Below are 20,088 nucleotides of genomic sequence, written 5' to 3'. Positions count from 1 at the left end.
TTAGAATGGAAAATATGAGTTGGTCGGTTGAATTCAGATTACTCATTTGAGCTCAACTTCCATTTTAAAAATTGTACTTCTTATTAAAGCTGTATAGTAAGGGACCAAAATGTTCTACAAAATTTGTTATAAAAAACAGTAACATTCTGACCCTCTCACCTTTTCTTACCTTCCCAGAGACCGTCACTTTCATCTGTTTTGATTGTTGATTCGAACATTCATCCCCATGTCTTTAAATATCTTGCTTGTACTTCTTCTGGAATTTTCAGTTTTGGGGATTTTTTTTGTTTGACTTTGTATTGTGGAAGATGAGGAGTTAGTTCCTTCTTCCTGCCTGCCCCACCACAGAAAGGCTCTTTTCCTGTCCTCCTGTCTCCCCAATATTTAATTAGATAGAAGTGAAACATCTCCATGATTTTGACTAGATAAATGCTTTCTGCAGCTGATCATAGAGTGAACTGCAATGACCTCTTTCCTGTATCAGTTTTTGTCTTATTTTTTGTGTATCTTTTTTTTCTGACACTTGGAGAGTTTCGTATTTTTGTCTTGGGGTTAACTGTATTTATTTATTTATATTTATTTATTTATTTATTGAGACAGAATTTCACTCTTGTCACCCAGGCTGGAGTGCAGTGGTGCAATCTCAGCTCACTGCAACCTCCGCCTCCTGGATTCAAGCGATTCTCTTGCCTCAGCCTCCCATGTAACTAGGATTACAGGTGCCCACCACCATGCCCGGCTAATTTTGTATCTTTGAGTAGAGATGGGGTTTCACCACGTTGGTCAGGCTGGTCTCGAACTCCTGACCTCAGGTGATCTGCCTGCCTTGGCCTCCCAGGTGAGCCACCACACCTGGCCTAGGGGTTAACTTTATAAGTATAATGGCATATAATAATCTTAGTGTTCTATTTGTTAACCAGCATGTATTTGATCCCCATAATGGGTGATGATAACTCTTTTCTTTCTTTTTCCAACACAAAGTTTTGGTGGACATCATCTTTTAAATGATTAAACATGCTTATGTTTCTCTTATATGATTTGCCAGCTTTAAATGATAACTCTTGGCACTCAGCTATTACATATAAGGCAGTCAGTGAACTTAGCATCTCAACTTCCTTTCCCTCTTCCACTATCCACTCTTATTCATGGTATCATTCTATATAAGTTGTATCTCACTTTATTGTGCCTTGCTTTATTGTGTTTTAAGATGCTGAGTTTTTTTTTTTACTTTTTTTTTTTTTAAACAAATTTAAGCCGTGTGGCAATCCCACATTGAACAAGTCTATTGGTGCCATTTTTCCAACATCGTGTGCTCCATTCTGTGTCTCTGTCACATTTTGGTAATTTTCACAATAGTTTCAACCTGTTTCATTTTTTATTATATCTGTTAAGGAGATCTGTGGTCAGTGATCTTTGATGTGACAATTGTCATTGTTTTGGGGTGCCACAAACCATGCCCTTTGAAGATGGTGAACTTAATCAATGAATGCTGTATGTTCTGACTGTTCCAGCAGCTGGCCATTCAGGCATCCCAGATCCCTGAGGCACAACGGTATTGAAATTTGGCCAATTAATAACCCTGCAGTGGCCTCTCAGTGTTCTAGTGAAAGGAAGAGTCAGTCGCATGTCTCTCATTTTAAATGTAAATCTAGAAATAATTAAGCTTGGTGAGGAAGGCACATTGAACTCTGAAACAGGCCAGCAGCTAGGTCTCTTCTGCCAAACAGTTAACAAAGTTGTGAGTGTAAAGGAAATTCTGTGTTTTTTTTTTTTTTTGAGAGAAGATCTCTCTGTGTTACCCACCCAGGAGTGCAGTGGTATGATCATGGTTCACTGCAGCCTTGATTCCTGGGCTCAAGGGATCCTCCCACCTCAGCCCCCTAAGTAGCTCAGACTACTAGTGTGCATCACCATTCCTGGTTATGTTTTTAAACATTTTTTCTAGAGATGGGGTTTCACTACGTTGCCAAGGCTGGTCTTGAACTCCTGGGCTCAAGCGATCCACCCACCTTGGCCTCCCAAAGTGCTGGGATTACAGGCATGAGCTGCTGTTCCTGGCCAGTAAAAATTCCTGAAAGAAATTAAAAGTGCTCCTCCAGTGAGTGAGCACACTAATGATAAGAAAGTGAACCAGCCTTATTGCTGATATGGAGAAAATTGTAGTGGTCTGGATAGAAGATCAAACCAGCCACAACATTCCCTTAAGCCAAAATCTAAATCAGAGCAAGAGGGCTCTTTTCAATTCTATGAAGGCTCAGAGAGGTAAGGCGGCTTCAGAAGAAAGTTTGAAGCTAGCAGAGGTTGGCTTATGACATTTAAGGGAAGAAAGCCTTTTGATAACATAAAAGTGCAGGTTAAAGTGGCAAGTGCTAATGGAGAAACTACAGCAAGTTATCCAGAAAGTCTAGCTAAGAAAGTGAATATACTAAACAACAGATTTTCATTATAGACAAAACAACCTTATATTACAAGGTGCCATCTAGGACTTTGATAGCTACAGAAGAGAAGTCAATGCCTGGCTTCAAAGCTTCAAATGATAGGCTGATTCTCTTGTTAGGGGCTAATGCAGCTGGTGACTTTATGTTGAAGCCAGTGCTCATTTACTATCCAGAAAATCCTAAGGCCCTTAAGGATTATGCTAAGTCTATTCTGCCTGCCTTCTATAAATGGAACTTCAAAGCCTAGATGACAGCACATCTGTTTACAGCATGGTTTACTGAAGAGTTTAACCTCACTGTTGAGATCCACTGCTCAGAAGAAAGATTCCTTTCAAAATAGTACTGTTCACTGACAATGCACCTAGCCACCCAAGAGCTCTTATGGAAATGTGTAAGGAGATAAATGTTGTTTTCATGCTTGCTAACACCACATCCGTTCTTTAGCCCATGGGTGGAGTAATTTTAACTTTGAACTCTTATTGTTTAAGAAATACATTTAATAAGGCTGTAGCTGCCATACGTAATGATTCCTCTGATGGCTCTGAGCAAAGTAAATTGAACATCTTCTGGAAAGGAGTCATCATTGTAGATGCCATTAAGAACATTTGTGATGAATTGGAAGAGGTCAAAATATCAACCTTAACAAGAGTTTGGAAGAAACTCCAAGCCTCATGGAGGACTTTGAGAGGTTCAAGACTTCACTAGAGGAAGCCACTGCTGATGTGTTGGAATTAGAAGCAGCCTGAAGATGTGACTGAAATGCTCTATCTCATGATAAAACTTGAATGAATTAGGAGCTTATTCTTATGGATGAACAAAGAAAGTGATTTCTTGAGATGGAATCTGCTCCTGCCTGGTAAAGATACTGTGAACATTGTTGAAATGACAACAGAGAATTTAGAATATTATATCAACTTAGTTGATAAAGCAGTGGCAAGGTTTGAGAGGATTGATTCCAATTTGAAAAAAATTCTTCTGTGGGTAAAATGCTATCAAACAGCATTGCATGTTACAGAGAAATTGTGAACGGAAGAATCAATGAATGCAGCCAACTTCTTTGTTGTCTTATTTCAAGAAATTGTCACAGCCGCCCCAGACTTCAACAGTCACCATCCTGATCAGTCAGTAGTCTTCAACATCAAAGGAAGACCCTCCGCCAGCAAAAACATTATGACTTGTTGAAAACTCAGATTATTATTAGAATTTTTGGCAATAAAGTTAAGACACAGCTATTGCTTTTTTAGACGTAATGCTATTGAACACTTAATAGACTATAGTAGAATGTAAACATAACTTTTATATGCTTTGGGAAACAAAAAAAAATTGTGTGATTCACTTTATCATGGTGGTCTGAAGCCTAACTCACAATGTCTCTGAGGTATGCCTGTATAACCTCAGGGTATGTAATTTACGTTTTAATTTGTTATCCTGATATTTGCATTTGTTTTAGTCATAGCTCTATAGTTAGATATCACTAATGTTTATCTCTAGTCCTTTTGCTGTGGTTTATCTCATGATCACTTACTTGGCTGAAAGTGATCTTCAAGTAGTTGCCATAAGAATGGCTCAGGGGAGCAATATTCTGTGAGATCTTGCATTGTTCACAGTTGTAGCTTAACATTTGAAGGATAGTTGAAACAAAATGAAATCCATTTTGTTGACTCATATTTTCTTTTCCTTTTTTTTTTTTTTTTTGAGACTGGGTCTTGCTCTGTTGTCCAGGCTGGAGTGCACTGGTGCAAACATAGCTCACTGCAGTCTCCAATTCCTGGGCCAAGTGATCGTTCTGCTTCAGCATCCTGAGTGGCATATACCACCAGGGCTAGCTAATTTAAAAAATATTTTGTAGAAGCCAGGTCTTGCCGTGTTGCCCAGACTGGTCTCAGACTCCTGGCCTCAAAGGATCCTCCTGCCTTGGCCTCCCAGAGTGCTAGGATTACATGTGTGAGCCACCATGCCTGACTTCACATTTTCTTTTTAACTGGTCTTACCGGTGTTGCTCTTCTGTTTCCCAGTTTTCATGCAGCTGTTGGGGGATACCTGATGCCAGCCTATTTTTTTCTTTTATAGGTGGCTTTTTTCTTTTATAGGTGGCTTCTTTACTTTTATAGGTGGCTTCATCCTTTTGTTCAGTGACTTCAAATATTATTTCTCTATCTTTCGTCTGATAACATTACTAGGTTTTGACTGTTTTATTGTGGTAAAGTTTTCTTGATTGACATCTTTAAACATTTTATTTGCTGTGTGGTTTTGGTTTTGTTTTTTGGACGATTACAGCTATATATATATTGTAACTTCTTTGCTCATCTTCTATGTCTCTTATTTCTCTTCTACTTTTTAACTCTTAAAATTTAGTTTTCATTTTCTTTATTTTGTTCTCCCTATTCCTTTTGTTTGTATGTTTTCCACAATGCCTATGCTGCCCTGTACTCCTTCCAATTTTATTTTTTGTTTTTTTGTGATCAGTAGGGAATTTTTTCCTTTTCCTGTTTCTTTCCTGAATTTCATAGCTCACATTTCATTTTCACTTGTTCAATTTTCCACTGATTTCTTGAATTTCTGCTTTTTGGCTTCTCTGTGAAGATTCTTAGAGATAATTATTTCATATTTGGTCACAATTTTTGTCTGATTTTGGAAACATTTTTCTGGTGAGCATCTCCACCCATTGGTAAGTTTTGTTAGTCTTTTCACATTTTTTTCTTATGGAAGTTTTATATTTATGTTGGGTCAACTTCTTTTTAAAATACCTGGCCCCAAGCAAATTGGATATTCCTGGACCAGCTTTCTGCCAAATGATTTCATGGAGTCAGGGAGAGGAGAGCAGTGTGAGTCAGGATACCACCTTTCAGATAGGACATCCTAACTCTCTTCATTTCTGTGACAGAGTGTTTCCTGCAAATAGGGTCCATCTGTATTATTTTTGTCCTACCTCTCCTGTTTTCTGAACCAGATCAAGTTCAGGGTGGCTTCTGCTGCTATCCCTCTTTATCTTCTGTTTCATACTTGGTGAAAACAGGGACATCTCTTTTGAAGTTCAGAGTGAGTTCCTCACCTTTATACTTGGATATTTTCTGATACTTTCTGAAATTTACCACTTTAGGGCCCTGTCATCATTTTCCGAGCTTCCTCTCTTTATTTTTTGTTCATATGGCTTCTGTCCAATCTCTGCTTCTTTTGGTAGTTCTTACACATATGCTGGAATGTCTGGATTATATCCTTTTTCCAGCTCTGCTGAAAATGAGTTTGAGGGTTTTCTGCCCACATACGATTGTGAAGTAGCACTGCAATAAAAATCTTCATTCAGAAGCAGGAGAGACACCCAGCAGTTACTGGTCCACAGCAATGATGGACAGGCATTGAGAGGCTCCCCCGCCCTCCTGCTGGGGAAATTCCTTCGTTAAAACTTGTCTATACTCTCCAGGAGGAACTCCCTGCCTTATTGCTCTTTGAGGCCCAGCTATGCCTTTTGAGAGGTTCTTTCCTCTAAGGCACAGTTTTGACAATCAACTTCCTACAGGCAAAAATTTCAGAGGCTAACGATTGGTTTAGAGGCACAGGATTTTGCCTTGGTTTTAAGATCTAGCCTTCATGACCTAGGTTGTTTCTAGGTGAAATCCAGAAAGTTATATGCAACAAGAACATTTTGGATGAAGGAAAATTGCCATTCTTATTTAGAAAGGCTCTTAATCTAATTATATGACATGCTAGGTTTACACTTGCAAATCTGCAAATATATTGATGTTAGCTATTAAAAGTATTCAAGATGCCCGTGACACCAGTGGATCTGGGACTTAGAAGCCTTTTCTGGCACTCTAGGCCAGGTTGAGTCAGCTTAATCCACAGACTCACAGCATCCAACAAAGGAAGCTGGGTGGCCTGACACCAATTTTGTATAAGGGGAAAAGTGTTAGAAACCTGAACAACACCAGAGGGCATCGCTGTAGTAGATCTAAGAAGAACAATGTCAGATTTCATTGTGTTCAGCAGATTGTTAACCTGAGGAAAAGCGTCATGCATTGTGGGAGGATTTATTGTAAACCAATTAAAATTGAGAAAGTCTGGGCCACTTCAAGAAGTACATTTTGGAAAATGCTGTCTGGTACCCAGTATTGGATTCATGAGACGTTAGTGTATATTGAAGGAAACTCCTAATTTTCTTGTTTCAGGACATGGCTAAATGAATGATCTGTCTGCTGCATTGAAAAACACTATAGCTACATTGGAAGGCGCATTAATGGTGTTTATTGTGTTATCTTGTTAGGAATCCAGGAACTCGGTTTATTGAACAGCTATGTTTATTGATCCACACAATATTATGCGACTGAGGAATGGTGGCTCTATCTGCCTAATGAAGAATGTTTGATATGCAACAGTTTTTGCCCTTTTTTGTGTGTGTACTTACACTGGAATCTTTGAGTTTGAGCAAATGGCTCTTAGCCCTTGGATTCTGTTGCCTGGCTTCCATACACTTACTCACCCATGTCCTCGTTGTCATATCCCCAGTGATTCCCTTCCCCACGCTTGGTCCCCAGGCCTCAGGTGAACAATCACCTTGTCTAGACTAAGAAATCCAGTGCTTGGCCACAATTATTAGTTCAAAGATGGACATATGATTTGGATTAGGGGCTTTTGCTGGAGCTTTGGAGGAAATGACCTCTCTTTCTTACTAAAGGTAAGTCTGGAAAGGGACAGGCCTAAGGCACTGCCAGTCATTTTTTTCCCCTTAGGTTGTTCTGCCTAGAATTCTTCAAGCACTAAAGAAGCAGAGTGAAAAAGAGGAGTGGTTAATGGGGTCTCGCTTACATCATTTGAGCTCTGGATAGAGCTACCCAGAAAGTGTTAAGAAATAAATATTAAAACTCCTTCTATTTACTGGGGTCAACATATTTTCTTTCATTGTTTAAGCGACTGTGCATTGAGTTTTCTATTACCTGCAACTGAGAACATCCCAATACACACTTTGGATCAGAGCTCATGCAGGGCCAGTGAATATCCTCTGACCTCCACAGCTAGTGACTGAGCCTGCTGGCTGCTGCAGCTGCCATCTGCCATCATCTTTGAGCCATGGACTCTTGATTTAAAGTCTTAGGCAGAACCATCCTATTTGTTCATGTGCACACATCCTGGCTGCCTAGAAGGCTGTTTCCTCTGTGGTGGGAGGCAGGACACTGTGTCATACCAATTATGCACAGGAAAGGGGTCTTTCCCAAAAATCAGAAGGAAGGTGGATGCTGAACAGGAAACTACTGCAAAACAAATATGCATCAAAACCAAAAGTAAAATGCAAAGTCCACTTCAGTATCAAGGTACAGTGTTAACACAAGAGATAGGGTCCTTGTTCTATTTAATTTAGAAAACACAGTTTTCTCTCTCACTCTTTCTTTTAATTGAAAAATAATGCATTGTAAGTGAACACCATTTCCCTGGCTAAATTTTAACTCCAGAGTGGAGGATCTTGATAGAGTCATACAGTTAGAGAATTCCAGAGAAACCCTTAATACAATGTAAGTAAGAATAATGAGGTGCAGAAATAATTGTTTTTCCAATTACTTAGTGGTAAATTCATTTGTTGCATGTGGTCACAAGGTTTATAAGAACACTCAGAGCCCAGCAATTCTTCCAGTTCTTCCTGAGCAATTTTCCACTAGTTAGGAGTCAGGAAAGAGGAACCATGAGAGCTAAGGAGCTGTGTTTTCATTAATTGTGAAATACACAAATATTGGCCTATTTCCTTGCGATCATAAAATTTGCAACATAATATTACAGACATTTTTGCATATTACTAAAGTTCTTTGAAAAGCGTATTATTTGATGGTTTCTATTGGATCCACTATTCACACTATAATCACATATTGCTGGGAGTTTAAGCTGTTTCTACTTTTGTAATATGTAACACCACAGTATTACGTTGTGAAGTGTGGTCTTCATCTCTGGTTGTTTCTTTGGAAAGATTACCAAGGGTTTGCTCTGTCAAAGGAAATGACCTTTTTAAAGCCTTGTCAAATTTCTTTCCAGAAAGGCTCTCATGAGCAGCTTAAGGTTATGTACTTTTCAGACGTAAAAAATGTGTTCATTAGGTAGAATGTGTATAGAGACACTTTGGGACTAATAGAATCTTTTCTGAAAAGCAGCGCTACTCCTTAGTATCAGAGGTGCCTTTTATCTGAGGATATCAAAGCACTTCTTTTTGAAGAAGGTTTTTCTTGTGCTGAGATATATGGAAAGATTTACAAGTGTATAGCAAACAGAATACCTTCAGGCACTTCTCCAGACCAGTAGCCACACCAGAAGAAGAGCAGACTCTGCTCAGTCAATGTCAGGGATGCACCTGCACCCTAGTCCCTTTCTCAGTAACGAATTCAATGTGAGAAAGTCCCACCTGCCTTTGATTATTGGCTCTGCTGGTGGGCCCCCCATAACTAGCTTTTCTAAGCTGGATCAATGATGCTCACTTCTATGTGCAGATGCTTTTCACAAGCTGTGATTGTAGAAGGGCAGCGAGGGATCAGGTTCTTACCAATACCTGTGAAATGCAATTAGATTTTAGTCTGTGAGGCATATTCAGATTGAGCCACCTGACTCTACCCACATCAGAGATGAGAGCCTCTGGTCAGGACCCAGGTGGTAGCCAATCACTGCATCACTTGCCTGGCAGCCTCATTTAAGGGTTGTCCCTATCAAGCTATCAAGGCACCTCTTGGTACTTAACCCAGCACTTGGATTGGATGTTTATTTTTTATTTTTATTTTTCAGAGAAGGGGTATTGCTTTGTTGCCTGGGCTGGAGTGCAGTGGTGTGATCATAGTTTACTGTAACCTCAAACTCCTGGCTCAAACTGTCCTTGCGCCTCAGCCAACCAAGTAGCTGGGACTACAGTGTGCACCACTATGCCAGGCTAATTAAAACTTTTTTTTTTTTTTTTTTGTGGAGACAAGGGCTCACAATATAGTTCAGGCTGGTCTCAAACTCCTGGCCTCAAGTGATCCTTCCACCTTGGCCTCCCAAAGTGCTGAGATTATGAGTGTGAGCCCCCACACTTGATTTAGATGGGATGTTTAACCCGTGGCTTTGTAAAGAGAAATCACCATGGCTAACATTCACTGAGTTCTTACTAGTTAGCATGCATTGTGCTCCACATACATTATCTCATTTAATCCTGCATAACCACACGAAGTGGGTACTGTTATTAACCTCATTTGATCTATGAGAAGACTGAGACCCAGAGAAGTTAAATAACTTGCCCAATATTTCATAGTTAGTAAGCAATGGAGTCCAGTTAGATTCACCAGGACTGGCTACATAATTTGTGACACCCACTACAAATTGAAGTTGGGTCCCTTGCTAAAACATCAAAATGGTAAGCTTAGAGCACTAATGCAAGCCCTGGATCCATCTAAGTGTGGGCCCCATGGGACTGCACAGGGTGCACATCCACAAAGCAGCCCTGCCTGCGCAGACAGACTGGTGACCATAATAAGAACCACACTCTCAACTAAACAAGTAGGGCTGCACAACACACAGTTGGGCAAAGATTTGACTGTAGCACGTAAACAGCAAATGGAAGCCTTTGTGTGCGCTCCTCAGGCACAACTCCTCTTTAAATGCCAGCTTTCTCTTCATGAAAAACATGGAACTTTTTTCTAGCCAGAGGTGAACAGATCTGAGCTCATCGTGGTACTGTGCATTCATTACAGCCTCTCCTTGGCTGTTTGCCCTTGTGGAGCTGGTTGTCTTCTGCTGAAAGTCACCACCTGGTGCTGTGGGTGCCATGGGAGGACAGTGAGGTTTCTGGAGGGAAAATAGGAATCAACCGTCTGTTTTCTCTGGGACTGAGTTTTCCTGGAGACATATTGCTCAGAAACAGTTCCTTCCCACAGTAAAGCACAAGGCAAACTGGTAATTGCTAACACTAGGTGCTTAGTTTGCACTATATTTCACAGGTATTTAATCTTCACATGTAATTCTTGCTTTGCATGTAACTGATTTAATCTTTAATAGCTATAGGTAGGCACTTTAATAGCCTTGTCTTTTAGATGAAGAAAGTGAGGGAGAGAGATTAAGAATGTGCCTACGACCTGAGAGTTAGTAAATAGAAGAATCAGAACAGAAATCTGTGTAGTCTCTAGTTCTAGAGCCTACAGACAACTGTCGCACCTTACTTCAAAGTTTTACCCAAGCATTCTGGAAGGATGGGCAGGGCAGTCAGACAGGTGGGATGTAACTCAATCCCCAGATCCAGAAATGTGGTCTTCCCACTGCCTTAGAGCAAAGCTCCAAAGTGTAAGTGCTGGAATTTTCCCAGAGTGACAGGGTTGAGGGTCAAACAGTCTCTCCTTATAGTTCACCAAAGGCATGGAGCACAAAAACACTCACACACGCACCCATGCATGAGATACGGCATCACTCAAGCATGATGACTTTCTATCCACTCGGCAGTGCGTCACCAAAGAAAGATGACTGTGAATATATTTAAAGGCTTGTTTGAGTATTGAATCACTCATGCTCTTACCCAAGAACTTAGCTTTAATTTTATTTTTGTGTTCTAGTCAACAAAACACTGAACAAATAAGGAACCAATTGTGATAATAATAACAATAACAATAATAATACTTTGCATTGGTAAAGTACTTTACAGTCCATTGATTTCCGCCCCCTGCATTTCCTTGAGTACCTCTGACGCTAGGATTTGTAGAGGTTAAGTGGGCCTAAAGAGAACCAGGTAGTGTGAGGTGGAATTGGATCGGATCTTTCATCTCCTCACTTCTCCCTGACACTCCATGGTAAGCCACAGCGTCTTACCCGGGAGGTGGGGGTTGCCATCTCTGAAAGCTGGAGGAAGGGGGTGTAGCACTTGTCAGGATTAATGAGATGCCTATTCATCCAGTTCCAAGCCTCCATTTGTTTGCCTATGTCTGCAATATATTTCTTTCTGAGACACTTGGACAACCTACATTCCCCGATGTTAGGCTATTGTGAGACAGTCAAGCTGGGATCTTCAGTGTTTTCACAAGTTACTTGGAAGTTTCCAAGAGTCACCATAAACCTGCGTGAAGTGAAACTGTAGAGGCTCATTTGTTTCCTTTTCAATAGGGCTAGCTTAATGTCAGCTCGACCATTCTAGAGGAGAATGCTTGGAAAAATGATTTTGCCCAAGTTCCTGAAAATACCTGAGAAAAGTTCTGAGAGCTTTTTTGGATATTTAAATCAAAATCCTGGTGAGTAAAAGAAGTTCAAGAAGAGGAAGCCTAGCCTGAACACTCGTTTTAGAAATGGAAGCTGTCGTTTAGATTATTATAAGAGGTTTGAATGATTCAGAACAGAAGATTGCCAAGGAAAGTATCCAGGTGACTCATTCCTGAAGGCAGAAAGCAACCGTGAGTTCTGTAGGCCTGTGGGTGGCTGAATGATGGACTAACCATCAACATTATTTTTTATCATGTTGCTTTCCCAACCTATCAATAACCATGGACCCAATAACTTGCTCATTGAATGGATTCAGAAACAGGCCCCACATAAGTTACCCAGATTTGGGAGAATGGTTAGATTACTGTCTAGATACTTTTTTAACATAAGATTGTAATATCAGTTGCCACAAAATGAATATTAATTAATTTAGACTTTCATCTCCATATAAAGTGTGCTAATGCTATAGGCCTTTTTCTTCCAGCAATACTTTCTTTAGCCTCATCCATATAGGGTAAGCCCAATACTCATTGTACGTAAGTTACTTATGTAATTGCAGTACTCTTAAGAATGCAGATGTGGGTATATTCAAAGCACTATTTGAAATACATATTAGTAGACTGGACTATAAAAAGATTCTCTTGTATTTAAACATCCATCAGTAAACTTTTAGCACCTTATTACCCTCAATGCAAGAGGTGGTTGGGAGGAGAGGCAGGACTCAGAGATGATGTAAAGAGAAAAAAAGAACCAGATGGGGCTAAACTTCACTGGCAGTGGGGAGAGACAGCACAAAGCCTTCCCTTCCCTATTCTTTCCTGTTTTCAGACTTCCCAGGGTAGGGCTGGACAATTCATGAGTCCTTTCTAACTTTGTGCTAGACCACATTTCCTCTTTAATATGGAGTACCCATCACCCTTGAAGACAGCCAGAATCTGTCCAGGTGGAGCCTATGGGTAAGACTGTGAAAAAGAAGCTCTTGTCAAGTCTAAGAAGTGCAATGGTGATTCCTTCCCACACATTCAGGTCTCACTAAACTAGACATGCCCATGATGCTTGGTGTTTCCGAAAAAGGTGGTATTACCTTTTGTCAGAAATGAAAATGAAAGTTCTGAGTGACCATGAATTTCCTAAAATGTGTTAATATCCAAGAAACCTTAAAACTGTTTATAATCCCAGCACTTTGGGAGGCTGAGGCGGGCGGATCATGAGGTCAGGAGATCGAGACCATCCTGGCTAATACGGTGAAACCCCGTCTCTACTAAAAAATACAAAAAACTAGCCGGGCGAAGTGGCGGGTGCCTGTAGTCCCAGCTACTCGGGAGGCTGAGGCAGGAGAATGGCGTGAACCCGAGAGGAGGAGCTTGCAGTGAGCTGAGATCCGGCCACTGCACTCCAGCCTGGGTGACAGAGCAAGACTCCGTCTCAAAAAAAAAAAAACAAAAAAAACCAAAAAAAACCCCACAAAAACTGTTTATAAGGGGAGAAGGAAGAGAAGCAACGGAACAATGTTGCGAATTGTATAGGGCTTTGAAATGAAGTTCTACTCCCTAAAGCTTGTAAGGTGGGGGAATGTACAAACTTTTAAAAAAGTCTGTGAGTTCTTTGGTCAGTATGCTAATGTCTCTGCCACTCTCCCTCTTTTTAATATTTCTTACCAGGGTATGGGAATATTGCTCCGAGCACTGAAGGAGGCAAAATCTTTTGTATTTTATATGCCATCTTTGGAATTCCACTCTTTGGTTTCTTATTGGCTGGAATTGGAGACCAACTTGGAACCATCTTTGGAAAAAGCATTGCAAGAGTGGAGAAGGTCTTTCGAGTGAGTACTGCATCATATTTAAATTATAACCACTGCGATCCAGTTGGCTTTAGCCTGACAGGATCCAGGAGGCAGTAAAGGGGCATTATCTGCTTTTAATGGAATAATTTTAATGTTATGATTGTATTTTCTGTTTTGGCCAATGGAAGTCAAAGATCTTGCACCTAAACTTCCTTCTTTGAGTAGCTTCCTATGTTAGAGTGGTATTTCTGCAATCACAACACAAGAGGGTTAAGTATGGATTTGCCAACACAGATTTTTTGAAGAGGTGGAACAAGCTCAGTTTCTCCTTAAAGATGGAAGATGGGGTTCCTCATTGTGTTTGTAATGAAGTAGAAAACTGTAAATCCATCCATTTTGTTGTTGGAACTCCCTCACTCCATTTTATTTTCAAGCACAGTGTCTTTAGGCTAATCCTGCTTCTTCCAGACACCTGACTTCTCCAGACACTGCTCTGTGCTTTGCACCTGTCTCCTAATGGTCTGTCTCTCTCCCAGTTCTCACTGCTGAGTGGTTCCTCAGATATGGCATCCTGATGTACGACTTCCTACTGAACTGTCGATGATTGCTATTGCCTTAGTGGGTTTTTTTCCTTTCTGGAATATTTATCTTTAAACAAGAAACAACTATCTCAACTCAAGGAATTTATTTACTAAAATTAAAATTAATAAATTATTCCTGGCGTCGGTTGCAGGCATGAGTGGCTGAGTGATTAAACTGGGGTTCCCAGTGCCCTTTAACTCATACTCATTCGTATGGTTTCACAGAACACTTGTTTTGCTCAGGCGTAAGGTCATTTCTGCTCTCTTACTCAGTACTGACCTGATTCTCAAGTCTTTCAAACCTTCCTCAGGGAATGCTTTCTTATGACGACTTAATATTTAAAAATGACATTTTGAGGTCTTTTCCAGGATCTAGGAATGGTGGCCAAAGACAAGATCAGCTGGAAGCTCTAAAGCTGTGCTTTTTCACCCTGTAAGAACTCTCAAACTTTGAGTTCAAGGCTATCTCTGCAATAATGGCTTATACTTCTCTTTTTTTTTTTTTTTTTTTTTGAGACAGAGTCTCGCTCTGCCGCCCAGGCTGGAGTGCAGTGGCCGGATCTCAGCTCACTGCAAGCTCCGCCTCCCGGGTTCACGCCATTCTCCTGCCTCAGCCTCCTGAGTAGCTGGGACTACAAGCGCCCGCCACCGCGCCCGGCTAGTTTTTTGTATTTTTTTAGTAGAGACGGGGTTTCACCGTGTTAGCCAGGATGGTCTCGATCTCCTGACCTCGTGATCCGCCCGTCTCGGCCTCCCAAAGTGCTGGGATTACAGGCTTGAGCCACCGCGCCCGGCCACTTCTCTTTAGAGGAATGCAAGAGAGCTTTCAGATGAGCAGTTTCAGAGGCTTTTTAAAAAAGAGTAGAATGGGAGGAATGAGTCACCATGGCTGGGTGAGCCATTTATAATCTCACTCATCCTGGTCAGCTGCCTCAGTTTACTCATCCACAAAAGGGGATACAATTTGAATCTACTTTGTCAGGTTTTGGTGATGATTAAATGAAATAATGTGTGGAAAAGAACTTGTCATAGAGCAGACGTATAGAGCCCAGAGCTTCAGCGTGTCTCTGCAAGAGAAGCCCTCATGGGCAAGCTAGACACTCATTCGGGTTTCATCTAAGGAGCTCTGTGGTGTGTGAGTTTTACTGGAATGTCCCACAGCCTTTGCTCCTTAATGCTGGCTGGCCGGTGGTCTCATTAGATTGTGCACCTGGGCTCCGCAGTAGTCTCCATGGAAACCATCAGTGCTCAGCTTCCCTGCTTTTCAGACGTTTAGGTCTTCCTAAACCAGACACGGCAGCCCTGTCTCCAAGAACTGTTTTGAACTGCTTGGAAGCACCCTCTTAGCTGCTGCCTCATGGCCCTGTGATAGAGAAAAAAGAATCTGGTGGATTGAACACTCAGAACAGGATTCAGTTGGGGAAATGACTGATCTGGCATTTTTATTTTTACGTAGCTTCTTTAGAGCTCTGTTTCCTTATTTGTAGAGGAAAGGATTGGACTAAAAGTTTTTGAAATCCTCCTTAGCAGAAAAAAATTCTAGTTACTATATTCGAAATGACGGAAGAGGTTGCAATCATTTGGACATCTGCTACTAAATTTAGGGACTTAGTCTCCCCTAATGAATTTCAGACTACAAATAGAGTGTACGGTTCTCCTTCCCCTTGAAACTGCCTCTCAAATGCATCATCAACAGATTCTGATACAGAGCCTTAGAAACCTCACATTTCATCTTTTTTGCTGATTGTCCACTCAGCTCCTTGCAGCACCATCAAAGATCAGGATTCTTTTAGGAAGGTGAGACAGTTGCATATTATTGAACTGGCAGCGCACAATGAATGCATTTGTTAAGTGTTGGAGGGATGCTATTGGAAAGGGTGACCGAATTCCAGGGGGAATGTAAGCACACTTCCTAAATATACAAACAACTGATCCTGCAGCAGTTTGCTTGCTGCATATAAAGTTTTGGTAGAAAATCTCAAAGTTTTCTGCCACTGATTTAAACTACATTTAAAAGTCCAATTATGTTTAGGTGGCTATTTGAGAAGTGAAAATTGTATAAACTAACAAAGCTTGGGGTTGTGAATTTTTAGTTTTCATGGGGGAAAGTTTATGTATTTCATCTGCTCAATGAGTGTTAAGCCCTTCTCTTGATCTGTTATGCTTTCCCTCAGCTCTTGGGAAGAGAGGATTTACTGTGGAGTAAAAATAAAATCTAAAGTTGGCCTGCCAGGCATGGTGGCTCACACCTGTAATCCTAGCACTTTGGGAGGCTGAGGTGGGTGGATCACCTGAGGTCAGGAGTTCAAGACCATCCAGGCCAAGATGGTAAAACCCTGTCTGTACTAAAAATACAAAAATTAGCAGGGCATGGTGGTGCGTGCCTGTAATCCCAGCTACTCGGGAGGTGGAGGCATGAGAATTGCTTGAACCCAGGAGGTGGAGGTTGCAGTGAGTTGAGATTGTGCCACTGTACTCCATCCTGGATGACAGAGTGAGACCCTGTACCTATCAATCAATCAGTAAAATAAATATAAAGTTGGTCTTCTAGATGCCTGAATCCTGAGGTGACCCTGGTTTGGGTCCTTCCAACACATCCCAGGTCTGATCCTCATTTTAAAGAATTGCTGAGGGGTATTGGATTACTTAGAAATGCTTTTGGTTGCGGAGTAATAAAATGCCTGACTATTGGAGATTTTATGACTTGAATAAATAAAAATTCTTTCTTCTCCTCTGGAGTTCAGAACTAACTGAAATGGAGGAGTCAGATGGAGATCAAATTACTAGCTTTATTGCTTATAAGCTGATCAGAGAATATAGCTTTAGCTTTGTTTCTGAAAGGGCTTATAGTCACTTTACCCTGAATTAGGACTTTGCTGCTGCATTAGTTTTTCTATTGCTGTGTAATATATGACTACAAACATAGAAGCTTAAAACAACACTTTTAAATGGCCTTCTTGCACCACCACTTAGAATTTTAGTTTATTAAAATTAAACTTAGTTTAATTTTGCTCTCAGATGATGTTCAGAAACAAAGAAAAGGTAAAAGTAAAGGGGCCAAATTATTTGCAGATGTGTGTAATAACCAAACCTCAGGCAATCCGCCCTCCTTGGCCTCCCAAAGTGCTGGGATTATAGGCATGACCCACCATGCCAGGCCACACAAATTTTTTAAGCCAGGTGTGCAGACCAAATAAAATATTAAGCTAGATGTACAGAAAGAACCAAAAGTGAATTCACCAGAAAAGACATGCCACTAAGACAGAATGTAAATTCTGTAGAAACCAGAGTACTCAACGCAGAAGGATATTTTTCTACCAGAAAGTGCTTGCCAACAAATAAAAACCCCTCGTATAGACCCAAGAGGGATGAAAAATTCTTTACTTAAGGCACCTTTCAGCCAAATCAAATCACATGTAAAGTCAAAAAGAACTCACCAAAGGGAGGGAGTCTGAAAATCTGAGAGTCACCCAGACAGAAGAAGCAGTGGACAGAAGCAGAGAGCAGAAAGGGCTCAGTCAGTACTGCACTCAGTTCCAGGGACCTCTCATTCCTCTAAGGTGCACTCACTTTGATCCCACTTCTGACACCATTTATGTCACCCTAAATAACATACAGAGAGAGGCTTATTGAAAGAAAATGATATTTACTTAGGAATGGGTGTTGCAGTGGTAACATACATGCCAGTTTAAACTATGTGTGCATCCAGGGAGGTAAAGCAAAAAAAAAAAAAAAAGAAAAAGAAAAAGAAAAGAAAATAAAGGGGTTTTTTAAAGGAAAAATGAGGAGGATTACATAATTGTTTTGAGCTAATTATCCTTGAGTACAAGGATCAATAACAAGGGTGATGCCAGTCCAAGGTTGGACAGGCAGTAGCTGGGTAGATGTCTTTGCAGACATACTTTTCTGCGTAAGGCGGTGATGGGTTTTGTGCAAGGTTGTTGTTTTTGCAGTCTTTTATGATAGCTCTTGTAATCAGGCATTTGTGCATGAGAACCCTTCCTTCCTGGCTTTCCCTGACTCTGTTTGTCAGGGTTTTAAACACAAGTAACCTCATTTTGATTCTGACAATTTTCACAGTCCCAACACTGATTAACAATGGGTTAAGAATTTGGACCCTATCTCACATAGCAAGAAGCCTGGAGGTACATTGACTCAGGCTTGTGCTATCAACTCCACAATGTCAGGTGTATCCAGATTTGTTACCTCTTTCTGCTCTGTTTTCCTTGGCATGGTGACTCTTCATCCTCAGACTTGTCACTCACATTGCAAGATGGCTGCTTCATGACCAAATAGCACGTTTTCACCCAACCTCATATCAGGAAATACAAAAGGAACTCCCTTAAAATTTTTCTATTTTAGAGCAGTTGCATATTCACAGCAAAATAGAGAGGAACGTACAGAGATATCCCATAACCCCTTGCCCCCACACATGCACAGTCTCCCTCATTATCAACATCCCCCACCAGACTAGTACATTTGTTACAATTTATGAACCTACATTGATGCATCATTATCACCTAGAGTCCATAGTTTACATTAGGGTTCATTCTTGGTGTTGTAGAGTCTATGAATTTGGACAAATTTATAATGACATGCATCTACCATTATAGTATCATACATAATATTTCACTCTCCTAAAAATCCTCTGTACCCTGCTTGTTCTTCAATCCTGCTCTCCTAACCTTCGACAACTACTCATGTTTTTATTATAGTTTTGCCTTTTCCAGAATGTCATTGATATACTTTGGCTGTATCCCCACCCAAATCTCAACTTGTATCTCTCAGAATTCCCATGTGTTGTGGGAGGGACCCAGGGGGAGGTAATTGAATGATGGGGGCCAGTCTTTCTGTGCTATTCTCATGATAGTGAATAAGCCTCATGAGATTTGATAGGTTTATCAGGGGTTTCTGCTTTTGCTTCTTCCTCATTTTTCTCTTGCTGCCACCATGAAAGAAGTGCCTTTCACCTCCCGCCATGACTCTGAGGCCTCCCCAGCCATGTGGAGCTGTAAGTCCAATTAAACCTCTTTTTGTTCCCAGTTTTGGGTATGTCTTTATCAGCAGCAAGAAAATGAACTAATACAGTCGTGTAATTGAAATCATACTGTATGTAGCCTTTTCAGACTGGCTTCTTTCACTTAAATATGGATTAAAATTTCCTCTGTGTCTTTTCATGGCTTGTAGCCCATTTCTTCTGGGTGCTGAATAATATTCCATTTTCTGGGTGTATCACAGTTTATGTATCCATTCACCTAATGAAGGACATCTTGTTTGCTTCCAAGTTTTAGTAATTATGAATTACACCTGTGCACAGGTTATTTGGTTGAACATAAGTTTTCAACTCCTTTGGTTAAATACCAAGATGTGTGATAACTGGATTGCATGGCAAGAGTATTGCCACACTGTCTTCCAAAGTGGCTATACAATTTTGTACTTCCACCAACAATGAATGACAGTTTTGTTGCTCTACATCCTCATCAGCATTTGCTGTTGTCAGTCTTTCGAATTTTCTCCATTCTAAGTGTGTAGTGGTATCTTGCTTTCATTTGCATTTCTCTGATGATGTATAATGTGGAGCATCTTTTCAGATGCTTACTTGTCATCTTTATATCTTCTTTGGTGATGTGTCTGTTAAACTTTTTAGCCCAGCTTTTAATTGGGCTATTTGTTTCCTTATTGTTGAGTTTTAATGTATAGCATATTATTATTATTATTGTTATTATTTTTGAGACAGAGCCTTGCTCTGTCGTCTAGGCTGGAGTGCAGTGGCGTGATCTTGGCTCACTACAACCTCCGCCTTCCAGGTTCAAGTGATTATCCTGCCTCAGCCTCCCAAGTAGCTGGGATTACAGGCATGTGCCACCATGTCTGGCTAATTTTTGTATTTTTAGTAGAGACGGGGTTTCACTATGTTGGCCAAGCTGGTCTTGAACTCCTGACCTCAGGTGATTTACCCACCTCTGCCTCCCAGAGTGCTGGGATTACAGGAGTGAGTCACTGTGCCCGGCCATATTGTGTATATTTTGAATTACAGTCCTTTATCAAGTATATCCTTTGTATCTTTTATCAAGTATATCCTTTGCAAATATTTTCTCCCAGT

At 40.7% G+C, this 20,088-nt stretch overlaps 1 protein-coding gene across 2 annotated transcripts in view; it reads left to right on the top strand.

Annotated features, from left to right (window-relative positions):
• KCNK10 (potassium two pore domain channel subfamily K member 10) overlaps window positions 1-20,088 on the top strand; it is a 145,147-nt gene that overhangs the window by 89,073 nt on the left and 35,986 nt on the right. For both annotated transcript variants that reach the window (XM_025392246.1, XM_025392245.1), the window contains exon 4: window positions 13,283-13,443. In XM_025392246.1, the coding sequence (XP_025248031.1) occupies window positions 13,283-13,443 (161 nt within the window). The remainder of the gene's footprint in view (window positions 1-13,282; window positions 13,444-20,088) is intronic.

Source organism: Theropithecus gelada, chromosome 7b, assembly GCF_003255815.1.
Source record: "Theropithecus gelada isolate Dixy chromosome 7b, Tgel_1.0, whole genome shotgun sequence".
Taxonomy (NCBI): domain Eukaryota; kingdom Metazoa; phylum Chordata; class Mammalia; order Primates; family Cercopithecidae; genus Theropithecus; species Theropithecus gelada.
Note: the sequence above shows the minus strand (reverse complement) of the source record. Positions and strands in the feature narration are given on the sequence as shown.